This window comes from Hyaena hyaena, unplaced genomic scaffold (assembly GCF_003009895.1).
Source record: "Hyaena hyaena isolate Hyena2069 unplaced genomic scaffold, ASM300989v1 scaffold_584, whole genome shotgun sequence".
NCBI lineage: Eukaryota > Metazoa > Chordata > Mammalia > Carnivora > Hyaenidae > Hyaena > Hyaena hyaena.
Genome location: NW_024081205.1, coordinates 590515 through 611564, shown reverse-complemented (window position 1 = coordinate 611564; position 21050 = coordinate 590515). Strand labels below are relative to the sequence as shown.

Here is a 21050-nt window from a genome sequence, read left to right as displayed (position 1 = left end):
GAAGCCCAGAGCTCATGTGACAAGTTTCAGAGACGTGGCCCGTGTCCCAGGGACAGGGAAGAAGAGGGGCTTCCTGGGCACCAGGTAGCAAATGAAGGGGAAGGAAATGCTGGGGGCAGAGGCAGGGCCACAACGTTCCCTGCGGCTGGTCCTGTGACCTGAGCAAATACGATCAGACCGAGTGTAGTGGAGACAAGAAGGTAATGAACCGTCTGCCCACATACCCTCAAGATCTTTCCACTGAGCAAGTAAATCAGAGATAAGAGAAAGGTAGGGTTAGATATGTCAGATTTGCTTTGAGGGAACAGTCTGGAATCATCAGGCCTCCTGGGGCTAGTGCTGTGTGGAGGCAGGAACCCAAGGACAGCTCTGTAAGGAGAGTCTACTCAGGAAACTTCGTTGTCAGGAGAGGGTTCAACTGATCACAGGCTCACCTCCCATCCGGTCCAAGGCTCTGAGAAATCACAGAGCCCGTCCTGAGCAATGCTGTGACTTTAACCCCAGAAGTAGCTCCGTGGCAGGGCCAGAACACACCCCCCTCACACCCAGTGCCTTGGAGAAGGCGCAGTTCTCTGATGAACAAGGTTTGAGGACCAGACTAAGCACATGAGAGTGAACACAGGGTGCTGGCGGAAGCCCACGGTCCCCAGCACTAAAGAGAGGTCGGTCCACTCTGGAAAATGATGAAAGGAAACCAACTCATGGACGGGCTGACATCTTTGCGGGTGATTGTCTCCGATCCAGGCCAGCTGTAACCTGCAACCCCCTGAGCACTGGCCACGGGCCAGGCTCTGTACTGAGGGGTTTTAGTGTGAGTATCTTACGTTATTCTGACAAAATCCTCGGAGCCAGGCTGCTGACAGCCCCAGTTCATGGACCTGGAGCCCAGGGCTCTGCTAACCTGAGCCACTTGTCTCAGGCTGTCCAGTCAGGCAGTGACAGGGGCAGATGCTGACGCTCACTGTGCCCACAGAGGCACCATGTTAGCAATGGCCTGGCCCGCTGATTCTACCCCTGCTGGGCTCAATGCTCGGCTCCGAAGGAGGACGCAGAGTGGCCTTGGTGGAGTGACCAGTTGGCAGGCAGTATTTTGAACCTCGAAGGGTATCCACTTGCTGAATGTATTCTGGTGTGGACAGCCAAGGCTCTGTGCACACCAGCGGCACAAATGTCCCCTTCCCCAAGGAGACGTGGTGTCCCCCCAGGCCTTCTGCCCTCAGGTGTGTAAATGGGCAAAGGCCATGTCTCCCAACCCGAGGTCCAAGGAACTAAGGGGGCAGAAGGCCTGAGCAACCCAAGAGACTTATGGGAGACGTGGGCCTGACCCCTGGGCCACTTTCCAGCTCTACCCGGCTGCCTCTCCAGCTGGTGACCAAGACACCTTGAACAGTCGGGTTCCTCAACATCACGCAGGCATTCCCACAGGAAAGTGGGTGGAAAGGCTGCCCAGAGCCACTCAAACTCGGGAAGACCCTCAGGTGGAGACTCCCCGTCCCTGGCCAAGCCCTTACCGTTGTAGGAGAGGCGAGGTTTGCTCAGACACATTATAAAGTGCATTTCCATCTCATCAGAAGCCACAGACTTGGAACAAATGGGGCACTTGAAACCTGAAAGAGAGGAAAACAGTATGAAGTGTCTCCTCCAAACCAAGAACACCCACAATAAACACAGAAACCCGCAGATGGCCACAGCCACGTGGGGTCAGAGTCAACGTGGAGAACTGCAATCTGGATACACCCTAGACCCGATGTCTCCTGCGTTAATTGTTATTTTATCACAGCTCCTGAATCCCCTAGTTTTGCCAGTGCTCTCCCTGCCACAGGCCCCTCGGTGAAGCTTATCGGAAGTCACCGGCAGCTGGTTTGAGTTTTATTTTCCATTTAGATCCTTTCCCCAGGGGCTCTAGTGGGCAGCAGGGATAGGGAGGAACAAAATCGAGGAAAACAGATCATCAGTCTCTGAATAAGACAGCGTTTGATACCCTTCCTGCTCCCAGCTCTCAAACCACGTGGCTGGATCACCTGCAGGAGGAAGGTGTCCAGCCACACTCCTCGACTACCCATAACCAGGTGGCACGCTGCCTCCTTGCGGCTCAGGTGGCGGTCCCCCAAGAGCGTGGAGCAGCAGGGCGGCCCTCTGGAGCACTCCCAAATGCCATGCGCGCCGGGGCCATATGCCACTGACAGGAACAGCTGTTCCACTACACCAGGCGAGCTCAGGGCGCCATGACCCCGCTTTCCCCCTCCCAACGCAGTTTGGACTGCTTATACACCCAAGGAGTTTTATCAGAATTGTGTCCAATTACTGGAGACTGCGGTTGAGAATCTTCTGAGCTGAACTCCATGGAGCAAATGTAGTTCCTTGACTTATTTTTCTTATAAACAACTTTTTAAAGATAAAAACGATCTCCAATTTCCCCCATTTTTATTTTTATTGAAGTTATTTTCAGATGATCAGTTCTTTTCCATGCTAACCAGAAAGATCTAAGACCATCGACAGGTTATTACTTATTTGTCCACATCAAATTTCATACATCATAGCCTCTCTCTCTTTTGTGACCACAATTCCTACCCACTCAGCCTGGACTTCCTGGGTCCAAGACAGCACATCTAAATATTGTTGTCAAGGTTCGACTCTCCCGTTAACTTTTAGTAGAAGTGTTTTTGCACCGTTTCATGGGATGCTGGTAACGTTGGGCAGCAACCTTTCTTCTGAAATAGATAAAAGGCTGAGGGCTCGTACAGACTGTGAGCTGCTCCCTCCTGGACAGAGCTCACAACTTCACCAGCATCTCTCCCAGAGCCTTGCTCCTTCTGTACGGAAAGCCCTGCACTTTGACAGCTGCTGGTGCTGAGACAGGAAGCAAGCCAGCTCCCAGGTTCCCGCGTAGGGCACACTCTGCTTAAAGTACTCTCCAAATCCTGCTCTTTTCAGTGACAGTGAACAACAGGACCAGACAGAAAATCTAGGGTCCAGTTAACAACAGACAAAGTGGACCTCACTCCATGGCATAGTCCCCTTATCCCAACCCCTTTCCTCAAAGATCATTAGCATCCTGTGTCTCAGCTAAAAAGTCTGGTGGGGCACCTGGGTGCCTCAGTCAATTAAGCATCTGACTCTTGGTTTCAGCTCAGGTCATGATCTTGTGGTTCGTGAGCTTGAGCCCCTCACTGGGCTCTGCACTGACAGCGCAGAGACTGCTTGGGATTCTCTCTCTTTCTCTCTTTCAAAATAAATAAATAAATAAACTTAAAAAAATAAAATCAAAAAGTCTTGCAAGTGCTACCAATCCAAGGGCTCTGGCCAAGCTTTGAGCAAGGGCTGTATTTTCTGATCTCTGGGTGATTATGAATCTATTAATAACAAACCCAGAAGACTGATAAGAAACATGGTGAGGGAGGGTCCATCCCCAGTTTTCAGGCAAAACTGGATCTCAGATGTGACAGGCTGATTCCTAACCCAGGTTAGAAATCTATGGACCCAGTGTGACATGTGGACAGGGGAGTAATGCACTTGAGTCTTATAGGACAGGGATGTCTTCACCTCTAATCCAAGTCCCTCTGCATCCTTGGACCTGCCCTCATGCCCAGGCCCTGCAAATAAACCAGTGTTAAGTAACATTCCACAGAATAACCAACCATTGGGAGATTGTTTTATTTTCTCCAGAGATTCCTGCACTTTTTTTTCTGACTCCAAAGACCAAGGTTTTATGATACCTTAAGTGACTACAGGACATTTCTAGTTTAAACTTATGTTAGCACCCTGTCTGCAGGCTGAGGACTCCGAGCTGCAGGCATGCTAGGGTGGATGTGCTCTGGACCAACTCCTCCAACACCAGGCCCTGATACAGTCACTGGGAGGTGCTCAAGTGAACTGTTACTACTGATAAAAGGCCTTGCACCTCACATCACTCACTTTTCTGATAGACTAGAACAGATTCATGGCTGTCAATATAATAGCGTCAATCACCCCTCATCCCAACATGATTCCTTTTTCAAAAAAAATTTTTTTAATGTTTTATTTATTTCTGAGAGAGAGAGAGAGAGAGAGAGAGAGAGAGAGAGAGAGAGACACAGTGTGACCAGTGGAGGGTCTGAGAGGGAGGAAGACACAGAATCTGAAACAGTCTCCAGGCTCTGAGCTGGCTGTCAGCACAGAGCCCGATGCTGGGCTCGAACCCATGAACCTTGAGATCAAGACCTGAGCTGAAGTTGGACACTTAACTGACTGAGCCACCCAGGTGCCCCATCAAGTCAGATTTCTTAGCTCACAATCTAAAGCCCTTTTCATGGGGAAGGAGCCCGCTATGCATGTGATATTGTGATTTATGAGAAGAACTATGTATTTGGTCTTTGCCCTTTTTCTGGCACAGAGTTCCTAACACCCTGGGAATTTCCTAACATAATAAGACCAGTAGTATTTGGTCTTTTGTCACTGGTTCCCGAAATAGCTCCAGAGCCATAAGGCAAAAGGAATGTCCTGTTATTCATAACGAGTCCCTTTTAACCACACCAGAATTTATGTTAATGAGGTGACTTTGGGAAGGTCTCTGGTAAACAAAGGATGGGGGGCTAGTTGCAAGGGCAACCAACCAGCTGATTAGAGGATCTGAACTTTCAATCCTGTCCCCAACCTCTAGGGAGGTGCAGGGCTAGAGATGGAGTTCAATCACTAACGGCCAAGGATTTAATCAGGCATGCCTATGTAATGAAGCCCGGGGCTCAGAGAACTCCCGGGGTGGTGAACACATGGAGATTCAGGGAGGATGGTCCCCCAGACAGGTTATGGGGGCTCCATGCCCTGTCCCCATATCTCACACTCAGCATCTTTTCCATTTGGCTGTTCCTGAGTTCTATCCTTTTATAATGAAATGGTAATCAAGTAAGTAAAAAGTTTCTCTGCGTTCTGTGAGGGCTCTAGCATTATAAATGAACCTGAGAAGGGGGTTGTGGGAACCACTGATTAAGAGCCAGTCAGGCAGAAGCATAGGTGACAACATGGACTTGTGATTGGTGTCTGAAGTGGGGGACAGTCCGGTGGGACTGAGCTCTTACCCTGTATGGCCTGATGCTACCTCCAGGGAGACAGTGTTGAAATTGAGTCAACTACTTGGTGGTGCTGGGAAACATACCTCAGAACAGGATTTTAAGAAAGGTGGGTTGGGAAATATTCCGTCTGGAGAGGGAGCACCACCATGGCAGGAAAAGACCTGTATTTCAGTGAAAGCAGGGTTAGTGCCACTTGCATCACCTACCTCTGGAATGGGGGTGGGTAGGGATTGAAAAATAACTGAGTCTATTATGTGAGTGGGAAATGACAAGATGACCTGGGCTTTCCAGCCTCAAGATGTGGTAAGGAATCCACTCTCCCCAGACCTGTTTCCTCATCTGAAAAATAGGTACTTTGCTTTCACTCTTGAAAGGATCAAATGTGGGGCGCCTGGGTGACACTTGATTTCAGCTCAGGTCATGATCTCACGGTTCAAGAGACTGAGTCCCGTGTCAGGCTCTGCACTGATGGAGCAGAGCCTGCTTGGAATCCTCTCTCTCCTTCTCTCTCTCCCCAAATAAATAAACTTAAAACAAAAAAAGATCAAATGAGGAGATAAGGAAACTGAAAGCCTCTACAAAGAAGCTAATCAGATGTATCATGGAGTCTGGCAGTATTAACGAGCAGGAAGGATTTGGAGGGCTGGGGAAGGATTTGGAGGGCTGAGAGATGGGATGACGGAGCAGCGAGGCACTCTGTTTCCTCTGAATTTCTGGAGCACCGTGCATGGCACTTTCCAAGCTGCCAGTGTGTATCAATGGTCCCTGCTCAGCCTGTATGGCTCCCACTCTTGCATGCGATGACAAATCACGGCCCAGGTTTATTGAGTCGTTACTGTGAGCGGCCACTGGGCTTTATGTGTTTCCTCATTTACCATGAAACAGAGTGGGTACTGATCTTAACTCTACTTTGCAGAAGAGGGCACCAAGGTGATACAGCCAGGGAGCCAGAGCAGGTACATGGCACCCAGGAAGACTGACTGTCCACTGTGTGCCCTGCTTGCCGGGCTGTGTGACAGGCAGGCTGGTCTGAGGAGGAGGCGTTATATGGCAAAAGGATCATAAATGCTACACAGATGCTGGGTGTTACTAAATAGGAACTTCAAATCCTCCACACTGTCCCAGCAATTTCTTCTGAAGCATCATGGGCCTGGATAATCCCATAAACTAAAACAATTGATAATTTTTTTTCCTGGGAATTCTGCTAATATGGAAGGATGGGACCATGCTTTCTACTTGGCACTGAGCCTGTAGCACGGGTTGTAAGACACTGAGTTTGCAAATTACCTTTAAAATAGAAAATAAAGGACAAAAGGTAAGAGGGATGGAGAGCTAAGGGGAAAAACCTAATGTCCCCACCTTCTTTCCTGAAAGGTCATTTGATGATCAAGATGGATTCTACCATTTTACTGGCCCAATCTTTTCTCGTAATTGTCCAGTCACGATTCAGCATCAACAGCCCTAAGGAATGATAAATAACTGTGATCTTTATGAGCTATGTGAAGGTTAAAATATCTAGGAAATTTAGATATCATTTTGGAAAGCAGTTCAAGCCAAATTAAAATCAGCCCTGAACACAGACAAACGTCTGCAAAGTCGCCCAATTGATGAGATTTTGTGAGATTTTGTCAGGGCCCTTCATCAGCACTCAGGGAGCGTGTACAAAAGATGCTTTCTTTTCCTTCACAACAAAGCCACAGGTTGAGCCTCTGGGACACTCCCTAACTGCCCACTGTGCCCAGTAGCGGGCAAACAGAGAGCAAACACAACCAGCGGCTTTCCCTTCCTTATCTTTATCGTCTTTCAGAGGCAGAGCCCTGCAAGTCTTTAATATTTGCCACTGACGGAGGGAAGGGAAGTGTCAGCTAGCTCAGGCTTGCTGGCCAAGTCTGACTATGGTGCCCCAAAGGGATCGTCTGCTCCGACCAGGCCTTAGCAGAAGTGAGGAAGTTACATGGTTTCTAGTCCTTCTTGGCCAACCTCTCAAAATGAGGAAGGAATCAGTGACAGGGCACCAACGGGGAATTTGTCTGCAATTACCCGATTCTGTGCCGGGCGGGCTCTACCAAGCAAATGCTGCTACAGGATTCCTCCACCCCAATCTAGAGACGCCCTTCTAATGGAGACATTGCTTCTGTTCCTTCTCTTGTCCTCAGACCAGCCCAAAATTATATAGCCAGAGCAGCCAACGAGAGTGTGATCAGCCAGAGCCCAGCTGCTTCCTGTCTTTCAACAGCAGATTGCGTAAATGAGGGAATCCTCAGCTGGGCTACAGACCAGAGCTCCTGAGAGAAGACAAGCCCCTCCTTGCCACCCAGTGCAGGGCCTTGACCCCTGTAACTGCAGGGTCAGGGTGGGCCCACTGGTAGGCGAACCTAGACCCCAGGCACATGCACACGGTCATGTACGGGAAGCATCTTCCTTCACCCGGGTCCTTCTGACAGGGCAACTGAGGAAGGACAGGAGCACTGGCTCAAGTTACGACTCTCCCAGTCCCCCACGACACTGATCTTGAAATGTAAACCGAAGTTTTTCTCCTTTCCCAAAACTGCAACCTTCTCCTTTAAGACCTGATTTCTCGGGCGGGGCGGGACATGTGCTCTGTGTGTTGCCCCAGTTCCCTCCCTGACCCTCCCTCCTATGCTGATGCGCTATTTTAACGCTGCCCCAGTTCTGCCTGTCTCTGGGATCACCTAAAGGGAGAAGAATCTAAAGAAGCAACCAGGGAAAAGGCAGTCAGGCCACCCAGGCAGGACCTGCCGTCCTGGGGAAGGTGGGCTGATGTAGACTCCTCTCACCCAGGGGCTCAGAGAGCACTACCCTCAGCACTGCATCCCTACTGTTCGGTTCCTACTTTCCAGCCTGGATCTTTCCCTCTCACATCCTGTGGTGTTTGTCTACGAAATGAGACTTGACTAAACAAATCTGGTTAAATGGGGTTTATTACAAAAGAAAGATGAAGGGGTAACACAGGATGATTTTCTTTGACATTTCTATACTGATGGAGAGATGTCTCCACAAGCAGAGACTACAGATGTCACATTCTTCACACACATTTCCTCCTCCAAACCCTGAGCAATAACTGGAAGCCAATGCACAATCTAGGAGGTGGTAACGTGTGGGCCAATCTCTCCTGGAGAACATTCTGGAGTAGGGAAAGGCCCAGCAATTCTGACTTGCTTCTTCCAACATCTCTCTTCTGGACTCAGCCTCTGTAGTTCCATTCTAGGGACTGATGCTCACCTGTTGCCCCAGCAGCCAAGAAAATTCTTGTCAATGGATATCAGAAGTGTGTGTGTATGTGTGTGTGGGTGTGTGTGTGTGTGTATTTTTTAACCTGTTGTGATGGTTAACTCTGTATGTCAACTTGACTGGGTTATGGGGTGCTCAGATATTTGGTTAAACATTATTTCTAGGTGTATTTGTGAGGGTGTTCCTGGATGAAATTAACATTTGAATTGGCAGACTAAGTAGACTGCCCTCCCCAGTGTTGGCTGGCATCGTCCAATCCATTAGAAGAGCTGAACAGAGTAAAAGGTGGAGAAAGAGTTCCAGCTGTCTGCCTGACTGACATGGGACACCGGTCTTCTGTTCTTGGCCTGGGACACATACTACTTGTTCTTCTGGTTCTTAGGCCTTCAGATTCAAACTGGAACCAACGCCAAAGGGCATTCCTGGACCTTCAGCTTACAGACCGCAGATCATGGAACTTCTCAGCTTCTATAACTGCATGAGTCAATTTCTTAAAATTAATCTCTTTCTCTCTCTGTCCCTCCCTCTTTTCCACCACCACTGGTTCTATTTCTCTGGAGAACCCCAATATCTCTATTTACTAAATTGCTAAACAATAAAGTTTAAAAGATTGACAACATCAAATGGAGGCAAGAATGTAGAGCAACTGGAACTCTCAGATATTGTTGGCAGGAGCTATTTTGGGGAATGGTCTGGTAGTTGTTTTTTTTTTTTTTTAATTTTTAATGTTTATTTATTTTTGAGAGTGAGAGAGAGACAGAGTGTGAGCGGAAGAGGGGCAGAGAGAGAGGGAGACACAGAATCCAAAGCAGGCTCTGGGCTTTGAGCAGTCAGCACAGAGCCTGACACAGGGCTTAAACTTACAAACCAGGAGATCATGACTTGAGCTGAAGTTGGATGCTTAACTGTCTGAGCCACCACGCACCCCTCTGGTAGTTCTTTATAAAACAAAGCATATACCTAGCCTGACCCAAGTAATTCCTCATTTATATATTTACCCACAAGCAATGAAAATATATGTCTACAAGTAGATGTAAAAATTATCATCGCTTTATTCATAGTAAGTAAAAACTGCAAATAACCCAACTGTCCATCAGAATGGGTAAACCAACTGTGGCATAATGGAATACAACAGAACACAATGGAACACTCTTCAGCAATAAAAAGCATGACTACTGACATATGCAAAACATGGATTAATATTAAAAACATGCTAAGGAAGGACACAAAAGAGCACATATTATAATTCCAAATATATGAAGCTTTAGAATAGGGAAATCTCTGTAGTGGAAAAAAATCAGAACAGTGCCCATCTTTAAGAGGAGGTAGAAGCTGGGGTAGATATTAACTGCAACAGGAATGAGAGACCTTTCTGTGGTGATGGAATGTTCTATATCATGAGAAAGGTTTGGTTTATACATATGCATGTACATGTCAAAATTCAGTGAATGTACACTTAAGAATGGAGATTTCACTGTTTGCAAATTTTACCTCAACTAGGAAAAAACCCTAAGCAAATACTGAACTGTAATTAATGATACACATGCTAAAATAAAGCATTTACAGGGATGTGTATTGACATCTACATTAAAATGAAATGCACAGAAATGATACATAAGTTAAACTTCTTTAAACTTTTCTGTTTATTGGAAAATTTTCATTATAAATCACCAAAAAAAGTATCAAGCAGTGAGGTGTGTATGTGTGTTTGTCTGTGCGCGCGGACATGCACGTGCAGGTACATATGCACTAATTTAGCTACAGTGGTCAGGGAAGGCCTTTCTGAGGGTGACAGGTGAGCAGAGAACTCAGTGTGTTACGACAGTAAGGGCCAAGTAAGTACCAGGGGCAACAGGTGATAGGTAGGACAGGCTCTCTTACCTTTCATTTTATTGTTCTATTCTGATCTTGTCTGAGTATAGGATTCTTTTTTTTTCCAGCTTTATTAAGGTATAATTAACAAATAAAATTGTAATATATTTAAAGTGCACAATGTGATGATGTGATACACATATACATTATAAAGCATTCCCACAACTGAGTTAACATATGCGTCCCCTCACACATTTGCCCTTCTTTTGGGTGAGAGTACTTAAAATATTAGCAAATTTCAATTATACATTGCAAGATTTTATGGTTTCAGGTCTTGTACTAAATTCTTTAATCCACTTTGAGTTGATTTTTGTGTATGGTGTAAGACAGGGATCCAGTTTCATTGTTTTACATGTGGATATCCAGTTTTCCTAACACTAATGAGCAGACTATCCTTTCCCCATTGAGCATTCTTGGCATCTTTGTAAAAAATTAATTGACCATATATGCATGGGTTTATTTTTGGCCTCTATTCTGTTCCATTGGCCTATGTGTCTGTTTTTATGCAAATGCCATATTGTTTTGATTACAATAGCTTAGTAACATAGCTTGAAATCAGGAAGTGTGATGCCTCCAGCTTTATTCTTCTTTCTCAAGATTGCTTTGACTATTCAGGGTCTTCTGAAGTTCCATACACATTTCAGAGTTGTTTTTCCTATTTTTGTGAAAAAGGACACTGAAATTTTAATATGGATTGCACTGAATATGTAGATCACATTTTAACAATATTAAGTCTTCCAATCCACAAACATGGAACTTTTATTTGTGTTTTCTTCAATTTCTTTCATCAATGTCATAGTTTTCAGTGTGTAAATCTTTTACCTTCTTAAATTTATTCCTAAGTATTTGTTTTTGATGCTATTGTATATGGGACTGTTTTCTTAATTTCTTTTTCTGATATTTCGTTGAGTTTACTGAATTTATTAGGTATAACAGTTTTTTGGTGGAGGCTTTAGAGTTTTTGTGTTTTTTTAAAGTAGTCTTCATGCTCAATGCAGGGCCCAATGTTGGATGTGGGGCTTGAATCTCACAGCCCTGAGATCAAGCCCTGAGTTGACTCTCTACCTCTTCTCCACTTGTGTTCTCTCCCTCTCTCTCAAAATAAATTAAAAAAAAAAAAAAAAAAAAAAACTTTAAAAAGCCAGGGGGCATCTGGGTAGCTCAGTTGGTTGAGCATCCAGCTGTTGACTTTGGCTCAGGTCATGATCTCATGGTTCATCAGTTCGAGCCCTGTGCAGGGCTCCCTGCTGGCAGTGCGGAGCCTGCTTGGGATTTTCTCTCTCTCTCTCTCTCTCTCTCAAAATAAATACATAAAATTAAAAAAAAAAAAAAAAAGACCTGAGCAAGAGTAGGACGCCTAACCGACTGAGCTACTGAGGCACCCCTTTTGGATTTTCTATAATGCTATGTCATCTGATATTTTACTTTTTCCTTTCCAACTTGGATGACTTTTGTTTCTTTTTCTTGCCTAACTGCTCTGGCTAGACTTCCAATATTACACTGAATAAAAGTCTGGGTATAGAATCATTGAGTTGCTTTCCTTTTCTCCCTCAGTGGCCTACAGATAAACTTCTGCCATAGTCTCGCTTCTTGGTGTTGCAAATGTTACCCGTGTGATTCTTTTTCCTTTGTAAATAATATGTTCCTTTGGCCTGAAAACTTGAAAGATTTTTCCTTTCATCCTCAGAATTCAGACATTTTACCAGGATATGCTTAGATGTGTCTTCGTTATTTCCCCTAGTGGTAAGTCATGAGTGCTGTTCACCAAGTATTTCTAGCATTCCTCCTTCCAGCTATATATTGTAGTAGGACCGCACTTGCTTACTCCCCTTGAAGTTAAAGATGGGGCTGCTGTTTGCTTGGACTAGTGAAATGCAAGTGGAAGTAACGTGTACATTGCCAAGCAGACTTTAAGCACTAGCTCGCAATTTACCACAGGCCTGCCCTGCTGCACTGAGATGAACCCTCCACCACCTCAGCTTCCTAAGTAACAATGAACAGATCACCACCCCAAGCCTTCCACCCCTTGACCTGTACTGGATCCTGTAGTGGGGGGGAAAAATCAGTCTGTGGAGTTAAACTACTGAGTTTGTGGCACTGTTACTATGTTATAAACCTAGTTCTGGCCTGTCCTAACTAATACACTCTTCCTCTACCTTTTTCTCCTTCTAGTTAGTATTTCTATTACTTGCATGTCAAATGTCTTGGTTACATCTTCTAGGTCTCTCATCTCCTCCATCCCTTCTATGTCTTAGCATTTTCTCAGGAGCTCAGCCTTTCTAACTCCTTCTGGGCCATGGCTGCCCACCCCACTGCTTGGCTCGAAGAGGTAAAGAGCTAGCACTGGAAGTCAAAATATGAGACGTGCATTCCAGCTACTATCTTCCCAGAATGCTCTCTGTCTGGATATTCATATTCTGCTTTTTAAGTATACATAGTTCCTTGCATCAGCAACAATCCGCATACTTGTCATTTTCAACGTCTATGTATTCTATAGTGATAATGTGCTGAGCTCTTTTCTTCTGTGGGTGTTCAGATTCCCAATTTTTACCTACTATAAAGATTCTCTCAGTTGTGATCTCCATTCTCTACTCTAAGCACAGTATATTCCACCCCCAACATATTTTTGCTGTTTCTGGATTCTAGGCTGACTGGTTTGAAGGAAAGAAAATCCTATCAGGAGTCAGAAGAACCAGGCTCTCCCAATCACCAGCCAGGTGGTCTGGTGCAAGCAACTTAGTGATAATGTGCGTAGTGCCCAGTGCTGTGCTAAAGCCCAATCAAGGATGGATGTGTGAGTGTTCTGTGCAGAGAAAAAGACATGTGATGTGGAGTGGTCATTTTACCAGGCTGCACTCAGTACAGCTCAAATGTACTGAGGCTTACTGTTACATCTGCCTATTTGAGGAAATTCACAAATTCTTCAGGCAAAGAAATGAAAAGTGAGTTGATTTTATGAACTCTAAGATGCCATCAACTTAAAGACATCATTATGAACTTGCAAGAGAGGAAAGAACTCCTGGGATTCATAATTTTAAGACGTGATTATATGACACATCTTGATTTTCGAGTTGTTCAATTGTGAAATGTATGTGCATTAGAATCAGTGAATATACGAGAAATAGATATATGGATAGTTAAAAATATATACAGACTGAATTGCAATCATATACCCAATACACGTATTCCTGTTCATTTGTTGCAAATGAGAACAGGCTCAATGAAGATATCTACAGAGGCAACAAAGGGAAGGTCTGTGCACATGGACATGGGACTGATGACATCAAACCCACCCCACCACCATAGCAATTCTAGGCAGGTGGAGCCTGACAGCAGCCTTCCAGCCAAGTGAAGAATAGGAAAGGAATTTGCCAGGAACCAGAGCTATGGCTACTAGTTGGTTCTGTTCCCTCTGACATTCTAACCCATTTCTTCTAGAGAGAGGGTTAAGTGGGGACATGATGGTCTGATGATCCCAAGCCTGAAGTATAAATACAAAAAAAAAAAAAAGCCTCAGAATGAGTGTGATCTAGTCCCCAGCTAGGGGCCAGGAAAGATCAATGTCAAATTATAATCTCTTGTCCCCTGGCTACCGGGCTTAGGCAAGTTTAGGGGCATCCAATCAGGATTTGAAAAGTGTGCATGTGGACTCCAGGTGAACATTTGGCTTTTAGAGAGGTCTTATTTAAAGGATGAGCCATGGATTACAAGAGGAAGACTATCTAGTATCTAGAGTCAAGTCTGAATTTCTTTAAATTCTTAAATATTAGTGATCACCCAAAAGCTAGGCAACGGGATAGACAGGTCTGGCCAGGAAATGCCTACTTAGCTGAATACCATGCTTTCCTCTCAATGGCTGCCCCACCTTCAGTTCCAATCCCTGATACACCCACACACCTATGGCCCTTGGACCCAATACCCGTAGCCATTGCTGGAGTGGGCTTTCCATTGTCTGGGCAATGGCAGAACACTCTTAGGAGTGGGCAGAAATCCTCAGCCTTTTCTTCATAAACTCAACAGCAACAAGTGGGGCCACGGTGATGTGGGTCATCTCAAAAAAGACAAAGGGAACAATAAAATCTGCTCTTTAGGCCAAAAAGGTCAGTTACTATCTGCAGAGGATCTGTGGCCTGATTTGCAACAGAAGGGGGCCTCACTTCTGCCAATTTCAGAAGGGGACACTGTCTGAGCAAGACACTGGCCGTGCAGGTCTAGCTCATTCACCGCAGTGCCCACAGCCAGGATGGTGCTGAGAACCACCCTATCGCTGGCCTGTTTCTCCCCTGGATATACTCTTTTTCAAGTCCTGGGGTCTTGAACGATTTACTTAAAAATTAACCTTTAACAAACTTTGCTTTTTAAAAATAAAGTGTGCATATATATGCTATTGGAGGTGGAAATGGAGGCAAAAAGGAGAGTAAGGGAAGGGACAGAGAAGGAAAGTTTCACACAAAATCTATACGGAATCAATAGTTTATTTCTGAGTTTCTGAAGGCATTGTCTACCCCAGCGTCCATATGGTTGATAGGAATTTCACTTGACAAGAAGGAAAGCAGTTGAACATACTACCATATCATGTTCAGCCAGAATCCCACTTACCAGGCAAATAAATGGACATGACGCTATAGTGAAAAACACCATTTGCCTGGCCCTATCGATGCCGACAGCCTTGGCTTGCATGCCACTGGAGGTCTTGTTGGAAGGCTCCTCCGCAGTTCCCAGCAGACTCTCGGGATGCAGCACACGTGCTACTGTATTCACTTCCTCACAACCACCCGCTTCGGCCTGGACCCTGGCACGCAGCAATTCTGCAGGCTGAGCTCGGTTACTTGGCAGAGTGAATGCTGGCTGGCTTCTTGCCTGGGCCTAGACCTGGCCCCTTCCCAGCAGGGCATCCTCTGCTCGGCTGCACCTCCAACACAGAGGTAGATGGAAGCAAGGACTCAGAGGACACGGTCCTGGAGGCCACAAGTGAGCTTTGAAATGGAATCTAAAGAGGAAGAAGCCAGAAGAGTAGAATGGGGTTGTTTTTGAGAGTCTGACAGCAGCAGAGCAATCCATCTTATCAAAGAGAACCAGAAGGGTAAGAGAAGACCTTCACGCTTCGGCCTTTGCTTTTCTGTCATCCGTGGCTGCGAGCACCGCAGAGGAGGAGAAGGAAGGACCCTGGAGAGCTCTGAGTTTCTGACCAACCAATGAGTTCAAAAAGGATTCCCTAGGGACCCTCCAGACACACAGCATAAGCAAGAAGGATCATTAATTCTAAGCTCCCTAAAATAGTGTATGACCCCCATCAAGACATATAAGGTGTGCTACTGGACTGGTTTTCTTCATCTCTGGTTCAGATTACTTTGTGTCTGATAGACAAAAACGGGAGAGGGAGCGAGGAAAGCAAGTGGAAGACACTCCAACGTGGTGGCAGAAACACAGCAAAGCCTCACAAATCCTTATTCACGATACTAGTGCTGAGGTGAGGAAAGTCAGGGATCTCTCAGTGATACGTAATCTGGCTGGCAGGGAAGCCAAAAAGCTATGATACGATGTAATACATTAAATCATGTGTATGCCAGTCAAGCCCATAAGCTGACCTTGTACTGCACTTTACGCACGTGTAAGAAATGGGAGGACCACGTCAACTGGGAATTCCTTCTGTACACTGACATTTTTGGCTTGATGACTATTTTTGCACAGATTTTGACATCCTCTCATTTTAAGTCAGTACATCAACTTCACAAAATATTGGCATCGGGAACCTAAATAGTGGTAAATATCATTAATGAAATTGGTGGAAGATAAAGGAAAAAACAAATGAATAAACAAACAAACNTCTTCATGCTCAATGCAGGGCCCAATGTTGGATGTGGGGCTTGAATCTCACAGCCCTGAGATCAAGCCCTGAGTTGACTCTCTACCTCTTCTCCACCTTTGTTCTCTCCCTCTCTCAAAAAATAAATAAAAAAAAAAAAAAAAAAAAAAAACTTTAAAAAGCAGGGGGGCATCTGGGTAGCTCAGTTGGTTGAGCATCCAGCTGTTGACTTTGGCTCAGGTCATGATCTCATGGTTCATCAGTTCGAGCCCTGTGCAGGGCTCCCTGCTGGCAGTGCGGAGCCTGCTTGGGATTTTCTCTCTCTCTCTCTCTCTCTCTCAAAATAAATACATAAAATTAAAAAAAAAAAAAAAAAGACCTGAGCAAGAGTAGGACGCCTAACCGACTGAGCTACTGAGGCACCCCTTTTGGATTTTCTATAATGCTATGTCATCTGATATTTTACTTTTTCCTTTCCAACTTGGATGACTTTTGTTTCTTTTTCTTGCCTAACTGCTCTGGCTAGACTTCCAATATTACACTGAATAAAAGTCTGGGTATAGAATCATTGAGTTGCTTTCCTTTTCTCCCTCAGTGGCCTACAGATAAACTTCTGCCATAGTCTCGCTTCTTGGTGTTGCAAATGTTACCCGTGTGATTCTTTTTCCTTTGTAAATAATATGTTCCTTTGGCCTGAAAACTTGAAAGATTTTTCCTTTCATCCTCAGAATTCAGACATTTTACCAGGATATGCTTAGATGTGTCTTCGTTATTTCCCCTAGTGGTAAGTCATGAGTGCTGTTCACCAAGTATTTCTAGCATTCCTCCTTCCAGCTATATATTGTAGTAGGACCGCACTTGCTTACTCCCCTTGAAGTTAAAGATGGGGCTGCTGTTTGCTTGGACTAGTGAAATGCAAGTGGAAGTAACGTGTACATTGCCAAGCAGACTTTAAGCACTAGCTCGCAATTTACCACAGGCCTGCCCTGCTGCACTGAGATGAACCCTCCACCACCTCAGCTTCCTAAGTAACAATGAACAGATCACCACCCCAAGCCTTCCACCCCTTGACCTGTACTGGATCCTGTAGTGGGGGGGAAAAATCAGTCTGTGGAGTTAAACTACTGAGTTTGTGGCACTGTTACTATGTTATAAACCTAGTTCTGGCCTGTCCTAACTAATACACTCTTCCTCTACCTTTTTCTCCTTCTAGTTAGTATTTCTATTACTTGCATGTCAAATGTCTTGGTTACATCTTCTAGGTCTCTCATCTCCTCCATCCCTTCTATGTCTTAGCATTTTCTCAGGAGCTCAGCCTTTCTAACTCCTTCTGGGCCATGGCTGCCCACCCCACTGCTTGGCTCGAAGAGGTAAAGAGCTAGCACTGGAAGTCAAAATATGAGACGTGCATTCCAGCTACTATCTTCCCAGAATGCTCTCTGTCTGGATATTCATATTCTGCTTTTTAAGTATACATAGTTCCTTGCATCAGCAACAATCCGCATACTTGTCATTTTCAACGTCTATGTATTCTATAGTGATAATGTGCTGAGCTCTTTTCTTCTGTGGGTGTTCAGATTCCCAATTTTTACCTACTATAAAGATTCTCTCAGTTGTGATCTCCATTCTCTACTCTAAGCACAGTATATTCCACCCCCAACATATTTTTGCTGTTTCTGGATTCTAGGCTGACTGGTTTGAAGGAAAGAAAATCCTATCAGGAGTCAGAAGAACCAGGCTCTCCCAATCACCAGCCAGGTGGTCTGGTGCAAGCAACTTAGTGATAATGTGCGTAGTGCCCAGTGCTGTGCTAAAGCCCAATCAAGGATGGATGTGTGAGTGTTCTGTGCAGAGAAAAAGACATGTGATGTGGAGTGGTCATTTTACCAGGCTGCACTCAGTACAGCTCAAATGTACTGAGGCTTACTGTTACATCTGCCTATTTGAGGAAATTCACAAATTCTTCAGGCAAAGAAATGAAAAGTGAGTTGATTTTATGAACTCTAAGATGCCATCAACTTAAAGACATCATTATGAACTTGCAAGAGAGGAAAGAACTCCTGGGATTCATAATTTTAAGACGTGATTATATGACACATCTTGATTTTCGAGTTGTTCAATTGTGAAATGTATGTGCATTAGAATCAGTGAATATACGAGAAATAGATATATGGATAGTTAAAAATATATACAGACTGAATTGCAATCATATACCCAATACACGTATTCCTGTTCATTTGTTGCAAATGAGAACAGGCTCAATGAAGATATCTACAGAGGCAACAAAGGGAAGGTCTGTGCACATGGACATGGGACTGATGACATCAAACCCACCCCACCACCATAGCAATTCTAGGCAGGTGGAGCCTGACAGCAGCCTTCCAGCCAAGTGAAGAATAGGAAAGGAATTTGCCAGGAACCAGAGCTATGGCTACTAGTTGGTTCTGTTCCCTCTGACATTCTAACCCATTTCTTCTAGAGAGAGGGTTAAGTGGGGACATGATGGTCTGATGATCCCAAGCCTGAAGTATAAATACAAAAAAAAAAAAAAGCCTCAGAATGAGTGTGATCTAGTCCCCAGCTAGGGGCCAGGAAAGATCAATGTCAAATTATAATCTCTTGTCCCCTGGCTACCGGGCTTAGGCAAGTTTAGGGGCATCCAATCAGGATTTGAAAAGTGTGCATGTGGACTCCAGGTGAACATTTGGCTTTTAGAGAGGTCTTATTTAAAGGATGAGCCATGGATTACAAGAGGAAGACTATCTAGTATCTAGAGTCAAGTCTGAATTTCTTTAAATTCTTAAATATTAGTGATCACCCAAAAGCTAGGCAACGGGATAGACAGGTCTGGCCAGGAAATGCCTACTTAGCTGAATACCATGCTTTCCTCTCAATGGCTGCCCCACCTTCAGTTCCAATCCCTGATACACCCACACACCTATGGCCCTTGGACCCAATACCCGTAGCCATTGCTGGAGTGGGCTTTCCATTGTCTGGGCAATGGCAGAACACTCTTAGGAGTGGGCAGAAATCCTCAGCCTTTTCTTCATAAACTCAACAGCAACAAGTGGGGCCACGGTGATGTGGGTCATCTCAAAAAAGACAAAGGGAACAATAAAATCTGCTCTTTAGGCCAAAAAGGTCAGTTACTATCTGCAGAGGATCTGTGGCCTGATTTGCAACAGAAGGGGGCCTCACTTCTGCCAATTTCAGAAGGGGACACTGTCTGAGCAAGACACTGGCCGTGCAGGTCTAGCTCATTCACCGCAGTGCCCACAGCCAGGATGGTGCTGAGAACCACCCTATCGCTGGCCTGTTTCTCCCCTGGATATACTCTTTTTCAAGTCCTGGGGTCTTGAACGATTTACTTAAAAATTAACCTTTAACAAACTTTGCTTTTTAAAAATAAAGTGTGCATATATATGCTATTGGAGGTGGAAATGGAGGCAAAAAGGAGAGTAAGGGAAGGGACAGAGAAGGAAAGTTTCACACAAAATCTATACGGAATCAATAGTTTATTTCTGAGTTTCTGAAGGCATTGTCTACCCCAGCGTCCATATGGTTGATAGGAATTTCACTTGACAAGAAGGAAAGCAGTTGAACATACTACCATATCATGTTCAGCCAGAATCCCACTTACCAGGCAAATAAATGGACATGACGCTATAGTGAAAAACACCATTTGCCTGGCCCTATCGATGCCGACAGCCTTGGCTTGCATGCCACTGGAGGTCTTGTTGGAAGGCTCCTCCGCAGTTCCCAGCAGACTCTCGGGATGCAGCACACGTGCTACTGTATTCACTTCCTCACAACCACCCGCTTCGGCCTGGACCCTGGCACGCAGCAATTCTGCAGGCTGAGCTCGGTTACTTGGCAGAGTGAATGCTGGCTGGCTTCTTGCCTGGGCCTAGACCTGGCCCCTTCCCAGCAGGGCATCCTCTGCTCGGCTGCACCTCCAACACAGAGGTAGATGGAAGCAAGGACTCAGAGGACACGGTCCTGGAGGCCACAAGTGAGCTTTGAAATGGAATCTAAAGAGGAAGAAGCCAGAAGAGTAGAATGGGGTTGTTTTTGAGAGTCTGACAGCAGCAGAGCAATCCATCTTATCAAAGAGAACCAGAAGGGTAAGAGAAGACCTTCACGCTTCGGCCTTTGCTTTTCTGTCATCCGTGGCTGCGAGCACCGCAGAGGAGGAGAAGGAAGGACCCTGGAGAGCTCTGAGTTTCTGACCAACCAATGAGTTCAAAAAGGATTCCCTAGGGACCCTCCAGACACACAGCATAAGCAAGAAGGATCATTAATTCTAAGCTCCCTAAAATAGTGTATGACCCCCATCAAGACATATAAGGTGTGCTACTGGACTGGTTTTCTTCATCTCTGGTTCAGATTACTTTGTGTCTGATAGACAAAAACGGGAGAGGGAGCGAGGAAAGCAAGTGGAAGACACTCCAACGTGGTGGCAGAAACACAGCAAAGCCTCACAAATCCTTATTCACGATACTAGTGCTGAGGTGAGGAAAGTCAGGGATCTCTCAGTGATACGTAATCTGGCTGGCAGGGAAGCCAAAAAGCTATGATACGATGTAATACATTAAATCATGTGTATGCCAGTCAAGCCCATAAGCTGACCTTGTACTGCACTTTACGCACGTGTAAGAAATGGGAGGACCACGTCAACTGGGAATTCCTTCTGTACACTGACATTTTTGGCTTGATGACTATTTTTGCACAGATTTTGACATCCTCTCATTTTAAGTCAGTACATCAACTTCACAAAATATTGGCATCGGGAACCTAAATAGTGGTAAATATCATTAATGAAATTGGTGGAAGATAAAGGAAAAAACAAATGAATAAACAAACAAACAAGTAACTAAACAGAATGGGACATGGGTCTGGATTCAGAATTCCGGCATTCAAGTCACAAGTGATGTGGCCAATGCCAAATTACCTAGTCTCCTTGAGCTCCATTTTTTTTGTTTTTTTGGGTGTTTTTTTTTTTTTTTTTTTTGCCAGCCTGGCCATTAGATGTAAATGTGTGTAAAAAGCTATACAAGCATGTGACAGGCAGA

At 45.1% G+C, this 21050-nt stretch overlaps 1 protein-coding gene across 1 annotated transcript in view; it reads right to left on the bottom strand.

The window, feature by feature from the left end:
* The window catches only part of ZNRF1 (zinc and ring finger 1), a 109001-nt gene that overhangs the window by 12659 nt on the left and 75292 nt on the right, over window positions 1-21050 (bottom strand). Inside the window, exon 2 of the mRNA XM_039256462.1 lies at window positions 1512-1607. Coding sequence (XP_039112393.1) covers window positions 1512-1607 — 96 coding nt within the window. The remainder of the gene's footprint in view (window positions 1-1511; window positions 1608-21050) is intronic.